This window comes from Eumetopias jubatus, unplaced genomic scaffold (genome assembly GCF_037043125.1).
Source record: "Eumetopias jubatus isolate StellerSeaLion01/CBP00866 unplaced genomic scaffold, mEumJub1_p1.0 scaffold_3, whole genome shotgun sequence".
Classification (NCBI taxonomy): Eukaryota; Metazoa; Chordata; class Mammalia; order Carnivora; family Otariidae; genus Eumetopias; species Eumetopias jubatus.
The window spans coordinates 127,649,248-127,667,550 of NW_028274809.1; the positions used below are offsets into that span (position 1 = coordinate 127,649,248).

At 32.2% G+C, this 18,303-nt stretch overlaps 1 protein-coding gene across 7 annotated transcripts in view; it reads left to right on the forward strand.

Annotated features, from left to right (window-relative positions):
- NBEA (neurobeachin) overlaps window positions 1-18,303 on the forward strand; it is a 685,632-nt gene that overhangs the window by 148,977 nt on the left and 518,352 nt on the right. For all 7 annotated transcript variants that reach the window (XM_088021800.1, XM_088021804.1, XM_088021803.1 and 4 more), the window contains exon 11: window positions 15,446-15,554. In XM_088021800.1, the coding sequence (XP_087877926.1) occupies window positions 15,446-15,554 (109 nt within the window). The remainder of the gene's footprint in view (window positions 1-15,445; window positions 15,555-18,303) is intronic.

An 18,303-nucleotide genomic window follows, 5' to 3' on the forward strand; every position in this document is an offset into this window, starting at 1 on the left:
GATTTTTCTTTAGCTGGTTTTTGGACCTTGTATAGCTGCCCCTTTAGTACTTAAATTTCCAGGAATAACACTTCCTGTCACCTTTTCTTTTAACATGTAGTTTTAGCTTTTATCATGGCACAAAAAAATTCACCAACAAAATGAGTAGATAAATATTACTGAACTTAGTTAAATAGCTTGTGGCATCACAAACAGTATTTTTGATGTTATCTGTTTTTCATAAGTAAATTAGGCCAATATGTAGTTACCATTTTGATTTCATTCTATTCATAATGATTCTTAAGCCCTGTGATGACCTTGAATAATTCTGCCAAGTGATCAAAGCTGTTTGGATGTTTTTTTGCATGTTTTGTCATTCCTCAGGAACTATTTTATATTGGACTCGTCAGTCTCAGTCCAGTGAATATTGAGAGCAATAACTAAACAAATTGCCTTTCATTAGACATTTAATAGTTTTAATGACTAAAAGAATGAACAAATGATTAATAAATTATTTCAAGAAGTATAACTCTAATCTTAATCATATTTTTTGTATTTTGTATCTCAGAATGACTCAATAAATTAGAAATTTAATTTTCCTTTGATTTGGATGATCAGATATATTGTAAATGACATATCTTTCTCATTTGGTGCACCCTCCTTTTTTTCAGAACATATGTTATTAAATTCTTTATGTGTTATAAAATAAACCTTCCTTATTGTGTAATATGGGAAGAATTTGCTTTGAAAAAAATACATTTTCTGGTGCAAGGTATAAATAGGCTTTTGTTTATCAAACAACTAAAAATAAACTAAGCAAAAGATTCTCATTAGTAACAATGTGATGCAATGAGCAGGACTTCTTTTGTGTCAGACAGATTAAGACTCAAACCAGTGTTCTGTACTATCTGATCTTAGGTGATAGGATTGTTCGAGGGTGTGTAGTAGTAGTAGTACATGGCATTTACTGAGTACTTACTATGTGCCAGTCTCTGTAACTGTATTTTCTCATCCAATACTTTCTGATGATGAGAGAGAGAAAAACTGAGTAACTTCCTCAAGGCACAGGACTTATTAAGTGGCAGATTAGAACCAGAATCCTAATCCTGAAAGCCTGACTCCAGAGCCCTCCCTTTAAACCACTGTGGACAACTCTGAGAATCACTTTTGCCAACTGTGGAATGACTCTTAATAATGCCAACTTTATCTGACTGTAAAATGAATTAAACTAAGCTAGTCTATGCAAAATATCTACCATAGTTTCTGGTAGATAGTAGACATTGAATGTGTTTTCTCTCTTTCCTCAGTGAATATTAGTCTATTGATGTGATATAATTTTGTTTTACTAAAATTTATTTCTAATGCTGTTTTAACTCTGAAAAATTTTACAAACTAAAATTCAATCTCGAGTGATAGTTTAAATGAATTCTTTTAAATATATAAATATTTTTCTCAGAAAACTGTTCTTTTTGTTCTTAGTTATGATACAAGTTGTTTGGTAGACTGCTTTTGATGGAATGTGAGATATAAAAAAATTTAGGGAATCCCATAAGGAATTTATGTCAGTGACCTATCATTAAGAATCTTCTTGTAATGTGAATGTTAATGACTCATTAATTGTTTAGTGAACTTAAATGAAGATTTTTTCCTTTCTTTCTTTCTTTCTTTCTTTCTTTCTTTCTTTCTTTCTTTCTTTCTTTCAGAGGGGGAGAGGAAGAGGGGAGAAGGGGCAGGGGGGAAGGGAGAGAGACAATCCCAAGCAGGCTCCAGCCCAGGGTGGAGCCCGACACTGGGATGGATCTCACAACCCTGAGATCATGACCTGAGCCAAAATCAAGAGTTGGACGCTTAACCAGCTGAGCCACTCCCCAGAGATTTTTTTTTCTTAAAATGTATTTTGCTCATCAGTTATTCCAATGATTATCTTGAATTTTATAACCTCCTTAATAATTAAGCCATTCCTTCAATTGAAAATTTCATTGTAAAGTCCTGATTAGCACTACTGTCATGTGTAAACCAACAAAATTGCCTGGAAATTTCAGTATTGTCAGTGACTATCTAAACCAGATTTTCCCTTATGCTTTGAAGTGACTTAAAAAATCATTTGTCCAACCATGTTTTCTGATTGTTAGTTCAGGGAAAATTACCTATTACACATACAATGAAAAAATTTTATTATATAGTTTTAACCCAATTGACAAAAAATGAAATGTGATTGATTTCAGTTGGCAAAGAAGTGAAATCAGTACCTGTTGATAATGATTGTCTCTCTTGTGAAGGTTATTGTTAATATATGTAGAATATAATATTTTGGTTTCCAAAAGAATTTAAGTATTTTTAACCTATCAAATTATATCCCCTTTATATTTTTTCAGAAAGAATTATGTCTGTCACTTCTTACTTATATATATTTGCTAGTTTGCCTTTTTTAGTTTCCTAAATTATTAATGAAAATTCTTTAAGTAAAACAGACACAGAAAGTGTATTTGAGGTACATGTATTACTACTATTAGAGGAAAAAAAAGCAAATAATAATTTATTTAGTGAGATTTAACTAAAGTAAAATGGAATTTGTATTGAATTTACTGTGAAAATTAATTTTTATGAAGTAAAAAATAAAATACATTAAGCATTCTGCCTGAAACATAAGGAAACTATAATTTAATGTTCAAAAACTTCCTCTTGTCAGGCAAGTCCTTTGTACTCTGTGGAGTCTCTACAAGAGATATCTAATAATAAAAATTGTAGTACATCTAGCAGTTTAATAAATTTGTCAGCTGTCAACAAGAGTGGATGTTTTGTTTTATTCTAGATTTATGACTTATGATTTATTGACTTTTCAAAGAAGCTGGTGTCTTATAGTCCATTTTAAAGTGTTTTTTATAATGAGTGATTGCTCTCACAATGATTCTTTCATAAAAAGTTTCCTTTAAATTTAGTGAAATGCATTTTTAATGCTATGTTAGTTTGTGCTATTTCATTTTACAGTACATAATTTTACTCTATAAAAGGCAAGGCTTTTGCTTTATCTTTGCCGCCCCCCCAAAAAAGATAATTGTTTTGTCAAAGGGGTAACTGCAAATTATTTGTTGCAGAAATTTTGGCAACCATAAGCACATCTTTAGTGAATTAGTCGCCTTAATTTTCCTCTAGTTTGTATATCCACATAGTTTCTCCTTTGATATTTCAGTCAATCTCGTCACAATCTTATTTTTCATATGAAATAGCATTCATTTCTTTTAATTTTTCTGTCTTTATATTCCTTTTGAAAGTAAGAAGAATTCTTCATTCATTTTGATTTTATGATATAGAGTCTAAAACTAAGATAAATATTATTTGCTTTTATAAGAACTATTGTCATATGTTGATCTCTTCACCTTCAGAAGCCCAGATTTGCTAATGAAAAGTGGGTATAATACTAAGAGTCTCCCCAGTGTTGAGGCTCTTTTCCCTTACTCTTTCCTGGATGTGATGACCATTATGTACACTGAGTTGAATCTTGAAGAAAGGAATTAATAAAGCATCATCAGGAGATTCCAGTCAATTTCATACTGTAATTTTATTTGCTTTTACTTTATTTTGTTTCTAGGTCCATGGTCTTATTACCTAGGCTGACAAGTCCCAGAGCTTTTTTTCCAGCTATCTTCTATTTAGGTCCATATACCCAAACCATGTAGAAGGTATCTCAAAATCAACATGCCTTAAATAAAAATCCAAAACTTTCTTCTTTGTGTAATTTCTGTTGCTTTTGATACTTTTTTGTTTTGAAATTTTAGAATTAGTTTTAATTTTTGTGAAAGACTTCATTTTTTTAGAGCAGGTTTAGGTTTATAATAAAATCAAGAAGAAGATACAGAGATTTCCCATGCACTCTATTTCCCCACACATGCATACCCTCCCCCTTAATCAGCATCACTCACCAGAATGACACATTTTTTTTACCAAGGATGAAACTAAATTGTTACAGTATAATCATTCAAAGTCTGTAGTGTATCTTAGAATTCCCTCTTGGTGTTTTACATTCTTTGGATTTGTACAAAAGTATAATGATATATACCTATAAAGTATTTGCACTTCCCTAAAAATTCTTTGTGCTCCACTTATTCATCCTTTTCCTGCTCACACTCTCCCCCTGGATACCCCTGGTCTTTTTATTGTCTCTAATAGTTTTGTCATTTCCACAGTGTCCTAGTTGAAATCATACAGTATGTAAGCTTTTCAGATTGTCTTCTTTCACTTAGTAATATGCAGTTAGGATCCCTCCATGGCTTTTCATGACTTGATGGTTCATTTCTTCTTAGCACTGAATATATATATTCCTTTGTCTATATGTAGCACAGTTTATTTATTCATTCACCTATCGAAGGACATCTTGGTTGTTTCCAAGTTTTGGAAATTACAGACTAAAGCAGCTGCAAACATTTTGCAGGTTTTTCTGTGGATGTAAGTTTTCAACTCCTTTGGGTAGATATCAAGGAGGATGATTGCTGGTTTATATGATAAAAGTATGTTTAGTTTTGTAAAAAACCTCTCAACTGTCTTCCAAAGTGCCCATACCATTTTCTGCCTTCCACCAGCAGTGAATGAGAATTCCTGTGGCTCCATAACCTCACTAGCATTTGGTGTTGTCAGTGTTCTGGAATCTGGCCATTGTAGAAGGTGTGTAGTGGTATCTCATTGTTTTTCTTTGCATTTACCTGATGACAAGATGTGGAGCATCTTTTTATATCCTTATTTTTCATCTGTATATCTACTTCAGTGAGATGTCTGTTCAGGACTTGGGTTCATTTTTTAATCAGCTTGTTTGTTTTCTTATTGTTCAGTTTTAAGAGTTCTTTTATATTTTGGGTAACAGTCCTTTCATCAGATATGTCTTTGGCAAATATTTTCTCCGAATCTGTAGCTTGTCTTTTAATTCTCTTGATATTGTCTTTCCTGGAGAAGATTTTATTTTTAATGAAGTCCAGTTTATCAATTATTTCTTCATGGATTGTGTCTTTGATGTTTATCTAAAAAGTCATCACCATATTCAAGGTCATCTAGGTTTTTTCTTATGTTATCTTTTAGGAGTTATTTAGTTTTGCATTTTACATTTAGGTCTGTGATCCATTTTGAGTAGACTTTTGTGAGGCATGTAAGGTCTGTTTTCTAGATTTACTTTTTCATGTGGTTGACCAGTTTTTCCAGCAGCATTGTTGAAGACACTTTGCTCCATTGTATTTTCTTTGCTCATTTGTCAAAGATCAGTCGGCTCTATTTATTGGTGTCTGTTTCTGGGCTCTCTCTTCTGTTCCATCCATTGATCTATTTTTTATTCTTTCACCAATTCCACACTGTCTTGATTACTATAGCTTTATAGTAAGTCTTGAGGTTAGTAGTGTCAGTCTTCCAACTTTGTCCTTTAGTACTTTGTTGGCTATGTTTTGCCTCTTTATATAAATTTTGGAATATATTGTGACTATCCATAAAATAACTTACTGGGTTTTTGACTAATATTGCACTGAACCTATAGATCAATTTGGGAAGAACTGACATCTTGATATTTATTCCTTCTATTCATCCACCTGGAATATCTCTCCATTTATTTAGTTCATTTTTTTATATCATTCTGGAGAGTTTTATAATTTTTATCATATAGATCTTGTATATATTTTGTTAGATTTACACATAAGTATTTTTGAGGGGTGCTAAAGTAAATGGTACTGAAATTTTAATTTCAGATTCCACTTGTTCATTGTTGGTTTGTGGGAAAACAGATGACTTTTTAAATTAATCTGTATCCTGCAAGCTTGCTATAATTGCTTATTAGTTCCAAGAGGTTTTTTGTGGATTCTATTGGATTTTTCTACAGAGATAATCATGCCACCTGCAAACAAAGACAGTTTCATGTCTTCCTTACCAATTTGTATGTTTCCTTTTTTTCTTTTTTTGTCACGGTAGTAAGGACTTCCAAGTATCCTGTGGAAAAGGAGTGGTGAGAGGGGACATCGTTGCCTTGTGTCTGATCTTAGTAGGAAAGCTTTGAGTTTTTCATCATAAAGTATGATGTTAGATGTAGGTTTTTTTTTTTTTAAGATTTTATTTATTAGAGAGCAAGAGAGCAGGAGAGAGTGAGCAAGGGAGCATAGGGTGGGTAGGGGAAGGGTGGAGGGAGAGGGAGAAGCAGGCTCCCTGTTGAGTGGGGAGCCCATCATAGGACTCATCTCGGGGCTCAATCCCAGGATCCTGAGCCAAAGGCAGATGCTTAACCGACTGAGCCACCCAGGCACCCCTAGCTGTAGGGTTTTTATAGATAGTTTTTATCAAGTTGAGAAAGTTCCTTGTTTACTATGAGTTTTTATCATGAATCCTTGTTGAATTGTGTCAAATGCTTTTTCTGCGTCTATTGATATGAACATGTCATTTTTCCCTTTCAGCCTGTTGATGTGATAGATGATATTAATTGATTTTTGAATCTTGAACTAACCTTGCATACTGTGGAGAAATCCCACTTGGTTGTGTTGTATAATTCTTTTTATACTTTTTTGGATACAATTTGCTAATACTATGTTGAGGTTTTTTGCATTTATGTTCATGGGAGATACTATTCTCTAATTTTCTTACAATGTTTTTATCTGGTTTTGATTAAATTAGAGTGATGTTGGGCTCAAATAATGAGTTAGGAAGTAGTTACTCTGCTTCAACCCTCTGAAAGATATTGTAGAGAATTGGTATAATTTCTTTACATTTAAAGTGTTTGGTAGAATTCACTAGTGAACCCATCTGGGCCTGGTGCTTTCTGTTTTGGAAAATTGTTAAATATTGAGTCAGTTTCTTTAATAGATACAGGTCTGTTCAGGATGTCTTTCTTTTTGTGTGAGCTTTGACAGGTTTTTTCTTTCAGGTAACTGGTCCTTCTCATTATGTTATCAAAACTGTGGGCATAGAATTGTTCCTTTTTGTCCTTTTAATTTCCATAGGATCTGAGGGTACATCCCTTCTTTCATTTCTGTGATTAGTATTTTGTGTCCTCTCTTTTTCTTAGACTGACTAGAGGCTTAATCAATTTTATGGATGTTTTCAATGAACCAGCTTTTTTGTTCCATTGATTTTCTCTCTTGATTTCTTCTCTCAATTGCTTTCATTTATACCTTAATTATTATTATTTCTTTTTTTGTGCTTACTTTGGATTTAGTTTACTCTTTTTTTTCTAGTTTCCTAAGGTAGAAATGTAGATTATTATTTTCGATCTTTCTTCTTTTCTACAGGTGCATAATAGAGGTTTGAACACAATTCCAGTGTGTGGAGAGGTAGTTCCCTGTACCACTGTCACCACCAGACAGTTCTCTGTAACACTAGCTGGTTGTCCTACAATTTAATTCAATTCTATTACTATCTCCTTGGAGATAGTGTCAGATCCCATATGTTAAGGGCCCAGTCATAGAAGACTGGTGCTCTGACTTTAGACACCAGTCACAAGCTCAGATTATCACCTGTGCTTTTGACCAACTGACTATAGATTGGGGATTTGAACAACCCCCTCCTTGGTCTTCTGATGCCTCGTGTTACCTGGACCCGTGACAGACTGACTATCAATCAGACGTTCCTCTTTTTTTCAGCCCCCTTAGGTGGGAGAAGATGACTATAGTTGACTGTAGTTGGATATTTCCCTTCTCTAGGTTAGGCTCTTAGAATACCTCAGCAGGTTAGGATTGGTTAACTACTTTCTCCTGAGGGCAGGCCTCATTAACAGATTGCTCTGGTATATTTCAAGTTCATTTTCCTTTTCCCTGGGAAGCCTGGGAGGATTTTTCTGATATTTATATTAAGAAAACCTGGTTGATCTCCTGGAAATAAATCATACTGTTAATGTAGAGTCCTCTGTATGACTGGAGGGGTTGAAAGCACTGAGATTCCAGCTATTTGTCAGTTACAGTTCAGTTTTCCCTACCTGGGTACTGTTTGCCGCAGTGGTTTCCCACTTACGAGTCTCTGCTCTGATAACCCATGACTCCCTATAGTTTGCTGTTTGTCTCCCCAATCTTGGGGGCATCAGTTTGCCCTGTTCTTCTCCTCTCTTATTGGATCCTAGAAGAGTTGTTGATTTATCAGTCTGTTCAGCTTTATTTGATAGAATTGATGGACTCATGGATTCCAGGTTTTTACTTTCAGAACCAGAAACCTCTGTATTGCTTTGTTTTATCTCTCTCTTACTGCTGGCTTGCCCTGGATTCGAGCAGCATTACAAAAGTGTGCAGCAGAGTGCGGAAACTGAAGCACTAGCATTTTGACATCAGAAATGAAAAGAAGAGCCCCACAACCAGAAATCATTGGGGAAATCATGGAAAGGGAAGAACTTTGGAAGTGGCTCGCTAACATTATGTATGAATTCAGCTCTGAGCCGTACCTTTGTGATTCTGATCCGAATCAGAGGTCTAACCATTGCATTGAAGCAAGATAAAGAACCAAAAGTCATTCAGGTTGGAAAGGAAAAAATAGAACTATCCCTTTTACAAATGACATGATTGTCTATGTAAAAAAATTCATAAGGATTAACACACATAGAATTCTAGTAAGCAAGTTCAGAAAATTTGCAAGAGACAAGTTTCTCATGCAAAAATAAATTTTATTTCTGTGCATTAACAATGTGTAGTAGGAAACCAAATGAAAAATACCTTTAACAATAGCTTCAGAAATTTAAAAATTGAAAATATAAATGTCTAAAACATGTAAGGATCTGTGTGCTGAAATCCACAAATCGCTGATAAAAGAAATGGAAGTATTAAGTAAATGATTAGATATATTGTGCTCATGTATAGGAAGACTCAACATAGTAAAGATGTCATTGAATTGGTCTCTAGATTTAACACAATACTAATTAAAATCCTGGCTAGATTTGTTTGTTGATATATGTGAGGTGATTCTAAATTTATATGGAAAGTTAAAGTAACTGGGATAACTGAAATGACTTTGAAGAAGAAGAAAGTTGAAGGAATAATACTTCCTGGCTTTAAAACGTACTATAAACCTCTAATAATGAATATAGTGTGTGATATCAGCAAGGCAATAGACACATGTATCTCTACAACAGAATATGAGTCTAGAAATAGTCCCACATGCCTGTGGACAATTGATCTGTGGCAAAGGTACAAAATCAATCTAAGGGAGGAAGGATGGTTGTATGCCAAAAAATGGCTCGACCTAAACCTCACACCTTAAAAAAATTAACTCAAAATTAACTCTAAATGTAAAATATAAAACTGTAGAACTTTCAGAAGAAAACATATAGGAGAGAATCTTGTGATCTAGACTAGGCAACATCATTTTAGACATGACAATAAAAGCAGGTACATAAAGGACAAAAATTTGATAATTTGACTTTGACTTCATCAAAATTAAAATCTTTTAGTTTGCAAAAGATGCAGTGAAAAGACATGTTACAGACTGGAGGAAGATGGTAAAAAATCTTTACTTGACAAAGGATTATATCAAGAATATACAAAGAAGTCCCTTAAACTTTAATAGTAGGAAAACATAAAATCCAATTAAAAAAATGGGCTAAAACTTGAACAGACACTTGACCAAAGAGGATGTAAGGATGTCAAAATAGCACATGAGAAGATGTTCAGTATCATTAATGAATAGGGTAATGTATATTAAAACTAGTATAAGATACAACTACACACATAGTAGAATCACCAAAATAAAAATTACTCATGGTGCCATGTGCTGGCAAGGATGAGAAGCAACTAGAATATATTAATGGTGGGATTGCCAAGTGTTAACAGCCACTCTGGCAGTTTGGCAGTTTATTACAAAGTTAAACATACACGCTTACCTTATAATTCAGCCTCTACTCATAGGCTTGTATTTGTGAGAAATGAATGAAAACTGTGTTCACACAGAAGCCTTTATATGAATATTCATAGTAGTCCTATTCATAATTGTTGTTAACTAGATACAACTCAAATGTACACAGACTGTGGCAATCCATTTATAAAATGAAATACTATTCTTCAATTAGAGGAATAAAGTCTTGACATATACAACTACTTGGATGCATCTCAAAGGCAATATGTTGAGGTCAGAAAGACAGACTCAGAAGGTTCCATACTATATGATTCAATTTATATGACATTCTTGAAATGTCAGAACTGTAGTGATAGGTAAGAGAAGAGTAGTTATTCAAGATTATGGGAGTTGGAAGAATGTGATTGTAAAGCTGTAAGGAATAGGATAAATGAAGGTTTTCTTGGTGTGATGGAACTGTTCTGTATCTTGATTGTGGTGGGTTTATACAAATCTACATATCTTCCATTTTCAGAATTGTACACACACACACAAAAGAAAAGAAATAAGAAAAGTCAGCAGTTTTTTTTTTTTGCCTGATTATTTAAAAGATAATTAAAAATAATAGAAAATTCCTGTAAAGCCTGAATACCAAATAATTATTTCAGCTTTCTGTGTAGTCAGCTGTTTTAATATTTATTTTCTTTATTGGATAATTTTAGCACTTCCAGGGTATGCTTTTTAATCCTGCTTCTGTTAAATAGACTGGGCTTGGCTGAAAATGGAGCTAGCACCAGGATAAAGGACTGGCCATTGGGCCTCCCTGCGGTGGCGGCGTATTTTGATCTTGAAGGACATTAGAAGATGCATACATAGTTAAGGTCACACATGTGTCATAACCTCTCTATTTTACTTCTGAAATTTTGAACTTCTTACGTGTTAGGAAGTTACATCATGAAATTTCTAAAGTATTCATGTATCTGTGGATGACGCATGGTTACTCTAGCACGTCCACTCAATTTTCATAAAGGGTCAAGCACATGTAGAGCATTGGAAGTGGTCATTTTTCGAGTGGGATTAAATTGTAAACTAGTAGGCTTTGAGAGTTATTTCTTCTACAGTAATAGAGCCTTTTTAGTATATAGATATTGGCTATTTAGAGTTACGAATGGAGCTGATCAAAAGGCTATTTTGCTCTCAAACTATGTAAATACCGGTACTCTATACTAACATATAACTATGTCATAAGAGGTGTAGAATAAATTCCTTTGGAAGTAAAAATTTTAAAATTTTGTTTCCTATATAAGACAGATTTTGAGATATTTCAGTCACAAGTTTATAAACTTTGACTTTTTGGCTATACTATATTTTGTCAGAAATAAAATAGGCTGATGAAACATAAAATCAAAATCTGTTACCAGAAGAAGATAAAAATGTGTAATGGCCTGATTAAATTTAAAATAGGGCCTTTAAAGAATACTCTTAAATAGCCATGACAGTGGTAGCAAATTCAGTTTATAAGGCTGCCTGTCTCCTTATCAGGCTGTAAGGAAAGGTAGAAATTACCGAGAGATTTCACAGCTAAGGGCAGGCTTAGTGATTTCATGTGCTCCCAGTGTATTCCATCTGTCCTTACATTTTACTGTGCTGCATTTCACTGTTTTCCTTATTTGACTCTGCAGATAAATGTATTTTACTTATTTCGACATGTATCTCCACTTGATGTCCGAACTGATGAATGTGACAGTTTGTGTATCAGGTTCATTGCATACATAGGCAGGTAGGCCCTGTTCTTTTAAGAGCTCATCTTCAGGAATACATTGTCTACAAGTGACCGTTAAATGTACCTGGTATTAGAAACTTTGGTTTAGAGCTTTTTAATTTTGAACTGTGAAGGAATTTAACTCTTCTAACTTTTGTGAGGTTTTTTTTGCATGTGTGTCAGTAGAAATTAATTGTGTTGAGTGAGAAATTATCTTGAGTATGGACTTGAGTTGATTTCTTTTTACAGTTTTGTTCCTGCTCTGATCACTCTCATCTCAGGAAAGTTTTCTAGTCAAAGAAATAGATAGAAACAATGGTATTAGATATTATATATAATTTTAATCATCCTTTGCAAGATTTTAATGTATCTGATACCAAATTAGGCTACATAAAAGATGAAACCTTATGAAAAAAAATCAAAAGATTTCCCCCCTTACTGGTACCTTAATCTTAATGGAACTTAATCTACTTCTGAATTTATTCTGGCAATTACTTTGTCCATAGTATTTCTTAAGATATTAAATACATCCTTTTAAAAGGGGAGGAGATGTTGGATCTTGGGCAATCTTTAATTTTTTACATTACGAATTTCATTCTTCTCTGTATATTTAAGCAGTTCATCTAGCTGAGGTACTTGGCTTGTTTCAGTACAAAAGCAGATTGAAAAGCCAGTTTCTGTATCCTAAGAACTGCCTTTGAACTGAACTTAAGTTACATATTCAATCTCAGTCATTTCAGTTATACATTAGGTCTGTCTTTATATCTTTAAATAATCAAATACCTCAAAGATAATAAAAGTTTTAGGATCACATGACATGAGTTATCCACATTAGTTTCTTTTAAAAAATGAATAATGGACAAATTGAAATGGATAAAGTTGTATTAAAATCAAGTCAAAATCTCTATATAAATTTTAATGGAACCTAAATATAGTACATATTTTTCATTAGAAACAGAAATTAGTCATGTTCTTAACATAGTTTTTAAATATTCTCAGGTATTTGTGGGCCAAGACTATGTGGTATTCTTTAATAACATGGACCAGAAAGCTCTAGAGAGGTAATAAATATGCTCAGTCATTGGAGGTATTATTATACTATTTTCTTCATTTTTCCTAAGGCCTAGCCCTTTATGAGTATGTTACTTGAAATAAATACTATTTTCTAATTTAATGGGAGCTTATTAAGAACTGGAAGATGGTAATTATTTTTAAGAATAACCCTATAGATTGTTAGTGTCATTTTCCTTAAAGGGAGACAGGATTATTAAACACCCTTAACTATTCCTGAAGTAGAATTACTACGTATAGAACATGATATGTTATAGCACTGTCTATTGAAAAGTTTAGCAATTTTACTTTAGGAGATAAAAATCAGTACACTTTTTGTCTCTCAAGTAAATTATTCCATGAAAATCTCTTTCTAAGTATTGCTATACTTTTCAAGAGAATCTTCTATGTTGTGTATACTAGTTTTGGCTGACACGGATACTTGGTTTTCAGTTATCCTATATACTTAGATCCTCTACAGATGAACTGATGTGTCTAGACAGGAAGTGGTATGTAGGAGATATAGGAATGGGCTGAAGTATCCTTTATATTTGCCTTTGTATCTAGGGGAGTTGGAAATAGGCAAGAATGGAGAGAAATTTTGTATGGCAGTACACAGAATTTTGCAAGTTTATTGTGAGCCCTGCAGCAATCCGATGCATTTTAGTTACTGGTAAGTTTGTTAAATTATGTTTGAAAATGTACCTCTTCGAAGATGGCCATCTATTTACTATTACATCCACCATGTCAAATATACCTATTTTAAAGATTTTTTTTTTGAAAAGATGTGGTATTGCTATTGCATTCAGTTTTAGGTATAAATTTAAAATACTTTTGTTAGTGAATGCATTTGACATTTCAATTGTTGTCATAGCTAAAACTGAAGTGAAATTAACTTCATATGGGTAGCATAGTCATATGTTAAGATTTTGGAATAAAATTAATATTTCTGATTTTGTAATGGAACTCCACTGTGTTTAGAAGTCTGAGTTAATTCCTTAGATGTTTGAGAAAGAGTAGTCCTTCTGACATAAAAGAATAAGAAAATCCATGGCATCCTTGTAGTTTTATGCAGTTCTACATAGGAAGGTAATTTATTGTAAGAAATATTTTTTTGCATTTTTTTCATGGACCATAGGGACCATAGGCATTTCCAGTCTTTGTTTTTGGCAGTGCTGATTTTTAGGAATTTTAGTAATCTTTCCCCCTACATCATTAACTCAAGTATAGGTAAGAATTCCATGAAAAGATTAGGATATTGTGTAATCTCTATGCAGTGGTTCTTTATTCTTCTCAAATATTTAGGCAGAAGTATTTTGTGCAGTAGTACCTGTGCAATTATTTGTGAAGTGGCTTTTACTATTGATACAATTGATTAAAAATGGGCTAGATTCCCTAATAGCTGTTCTTCTTTACAGAAACATTAAAAAAACCCGAAGAGATTCTTTGGTAGTTGTGTTTTATTTGTAAATGTCTAACTATAGGACAAAGTAAAAGAACATCATTGCCTTGTAGTAGAAGTTTACTTTTTTGTGTGTGGTTTAAAGAAATAGGGCCAATTAATGTAATTGAATTTTAATTTCCTGTAATGAAGTACCTTATTTCCAGATATACTATATTTTTTCTAACTGATACCATGTAACCCATTAAACTATCAGTTTTTATAATAATGATAATTTTGCTATTGATTCTTTCAGTGAGATTATTTCGGATTTGAACAAGAATAGCCACATTATTAGAGAAATGTGTTGTCAATTTTATTGAAACCAGAAGAACTAGAATAACTTGAGAGAATAGAATCAGTTTTGGAATTAGTGATTTTCAAGTTTTCCTCATTAACAGATTTTCTTAATTCTTTGCAGGAATGAATACTTGTGAATTTAAAATATATTTAGAAATTTGTGGTTTTACTCTTTCTTGTGAATATAAATAGGTAATTTAGGCTATATTACAAAGCACAGCAAATAGATATTTTAATTGCTGTTGAAGTTTGGCTTGTCATTTATTGTTATAAACTACAATAAGCATATACAATGAAGGAATATATATTTTCTTAATTAGGAATGCCATCATCTATTAATGCTGTTAGTTGAAAAATTTTCAGCTTAACTTTGTGAAGTAATATATTATCAAAGCTTAATTCAATGCAATCATTTTTTCTTTCGTTTCTTTCTTCATTCAACAGACATATCAAGTGCTTTATCTTTGTCTGACCTTTATCTTTGTGTGCTTTTATGTGTTTGTGTATACATTGTGTAATTAACTGCCACTTTCATTTCAATATTATACAGACATTTGTCTTTCTGCTCTCATGAGCTTTCCTGAGGGCATATACGGACATATTAAATAACATGTTGCATATTTCTCTGGATATTTTCTAAAAAATACAGTTTTTTTTTAAATAGGTCTAAATGAAAAGTTTATTTTAAAAACAGGTGTGTTCTTCCAAAGCAATATTGCATACCTATTTAAAATTCTCTAAGATAGTATGTTCTTCAAAAGAATATTATGATAAAAGTCTTTATTGTGGAGAATTGATTTATTTCTGGGTGTGTTTCTTATGTTAGATTTACTTGAAGCAGATAATGTACATAAGTGTAGATGAACTTCAGTGTTTGGTTTTGACATATAAAAAAACTATGAATTTATGTTTTGATTTATGATATTTAATTTTAAAGAGATGAGACTAGTTTTCTCATGCCTGTGAGAAAATATATTCCTGTACAATATAAGGTACAATGATACAATAATCATTGTCAGCAAAATAGAGATTAGATTTGAATTGCGTTGTTATCTTTTGGCATAATAAAATTCTGAAATGGAACGCTGTGTTTATAATCAACATATGATAATTACGTAATGAAATTATCTGTACTTTACATGCAGTGCTACTCTTTTGGCATTCCTGGTTGAACTACTTAAAAGTTCAGTAGCCATGCAAGAACAGATGCTGGGTGGAAAAGGCTTTTTAGTCATCGGCTACTTACTTGAAAAGGTAAGTGATATGTATTGATGGTTTTATTGTGTAGTATTCATAGCTGAACAATTGACAACCCCTAATTATATTTTTTCTATAGTTTCTCTTTTCATCGACTGCTCATTATTGTTGGCTAATTCACAAATATGTACTTTTATGTTTTGCATTTAGACTTAAGTGTAGACATTGAACTAAATTGGTTGCTATAGAAATCTGTATAATAAAGGAATTTTGAGTGAAGATAGAAACTAAAGAAATTTTTTCCCTCTGTCTTTAATCAAAGTTACAAGTATTTCCCCTTAATTCTTTTTTCTAGTTGTTTCTTTGCTATCTTTAAATTCAAACTAATTTCTTAGAAGTTTTGTCAGTTTTATTTTAAATGGACTTTTTGTTTTTGCTTAATTTTCCAATTATAAGGTAAAAAATCTTTATTTTGTAGTAAGCAAAACATTAGTTTGTGATTTTTCTCTGATTTTAATATATCTGAGTATTTAAGGTAGCATTTCTCTAATCACTATATAATATAAACAATACAAATTAGATGGATGTAATTTTCCCCATTTTGTGTCATTTGTATCTTGGTTTTTTTATGACCTTCTTTGCTTTAGTCACAATTGTACTAATTCTGGTGATGAATCCTGGGTCTTACAAGAGTTTGGTTGTATCATGTGATTTCTTTTAAAAATTAAAGGGGGAAGTTATGATACAAATATTGGCTTTTTTCTTTCTTAAGAAAATATCTGTCATCCTCATTAGCTCTCTCAAATCTATTCTTATCAGTTAACTCTAACATTCAGCTGCTCTTAAAGTGGAACTATTTGAGAAATAATAGCCGTGAGGCCTCAAGTAAGAGGAATAAACTTATTTTTCCCTTCGGAAATAATACTGAGAAGACTTTTGGAGATAGTTTTTTCAACTCAGATTGCTCTACCTTTGAAATCCTTGTAACCTGTCTTTGCTTTGAAATAAGTATTCTTTCTTGAAGGATTGGTGATTGGGGAGTGGTAGGTTATTAAGTTATTAAGATCATTGCCAGCATTTCTTTATTGAAATAATTTTTTCAGTAACATTAAACCTATCGTTAAGATATTTGGTTTCATGGAAAGCTATTTTTTTTCTATCTAGAGTATTAAGAATGACTTAGAAGATTTATGTTAAATTACATTTTACAAGAATTAGATATTATGAAATGCCTTTGTGATATTACTGTGCATGACAAGATCACTAATAGGAACTGCCCCTTGAATATACTTTTCATCTATTTACTGAGAGTTTATCAGCATAATTCTAATGTGAGCATTCTTTTACGCTTAAAACTTAGCTTAAAATTAGAATTTTAGTGAGGGACACCTGGCTCGCCCCGTCAGTAGAGCATATGACTCTTGATCTCAGGTTCCAGGTTCAAGCCCCAAGTTAGGCATAGATATTACTTAAAAATAAAATCTTAAAAAAAAAAAATTTAAAAATTAGAAATTCAGTGAAAAGACTTTAAATCAAATAAAAGGACATATTATATTCAGTTTTTCCTCTTTATCATCATTAATATCCTTAAAATTATATTGACAAGTTAGGTATAAAATATTATCTCATTTTGGTTTTAATTTGCATTTTTGGAAAATTAGAATAAGATTGGACATATTTTCATATGTATTTATAGTACATCCACTTTTTCTCTTTTGTGGAGTAATTTTTCATGTCTTTTGCCAGTTTGTTCAATTTCCTTTCAAGACCCCCACTCCTAGGCAACCTGAAATCTACTTTTCACTCTGATTTGGTGTACTCTAGATATTTCATATAAATGAGATAATATATTTGTGTTTTTACATCTTATTTCATATACCATAATGTGTACAAGATTTCATCCATGTGGTAGCATATATCAGTACTTTGTTCCTTTTAATGGCTGAAAAGTATTCCATTGTATGTACATAACACATTTTGTTTATCCAGATGTCAATAGACATTTGTGATTTTTTCACCTTGGATGTTATGAGTAATGCTTCTATGAATGTTCATGTACAAGTTTTTGTGTGGACGTATATTTTTTCTTCTTCGGTAGATACCTATCTATGAATTGCTTTGCTCTGGGTCCTACCGTAATTCTATGTTTAACCAGTTGAGACACTGCCAAACTGTTTTCCAAAGTGGCTCCACTATTTTACATTTTCGTCAGCAGTGTATTAGGTTTCTAATTTTTTCACATCCTTGCCAACATTTGTCAATTGTCTTTTTTATTCTGGCTTATCCTAGTGGGTGTGAAATGGCATATCATTTTTTATTTATAATTCTGTCTAATCATGTTGAGTATCTTTTCATGTGCTTATTGGCTATTTGTATATTTTCTTTGGAGAAATGTCTGTTTAGAAATTTTGCCCATTAAAAAAATTGTGATATTTTCTTTTCGTTATTGAATTGTAGCAATTTTTTATTCTGTATACTAATCTTCATTTGATAATATGATTTGCAAAGATAGTCTTACATTCTGTAGATCATGTTTTAATTTACATTTCATTGATGACAAATTAAGTTGAACATTTCATACATTTATTATCTTTTAGTAGTTACCCTCTTTTGGTAAATACCTGTTCAAAGTGTTTGCCCTTCTTCATTTGAATTGTCTATCATTTTCTTATTGATTTGTGGAAATTCTGTTCATATCACAGATATGAGAACTTTGTTGGATATGTATCACTTCCTCTGTGGCCTGTTTTTTTATTCTCTTAATGACCTTTTTGATGAATGGAAGTCCTTAATTTTAATATAGGTC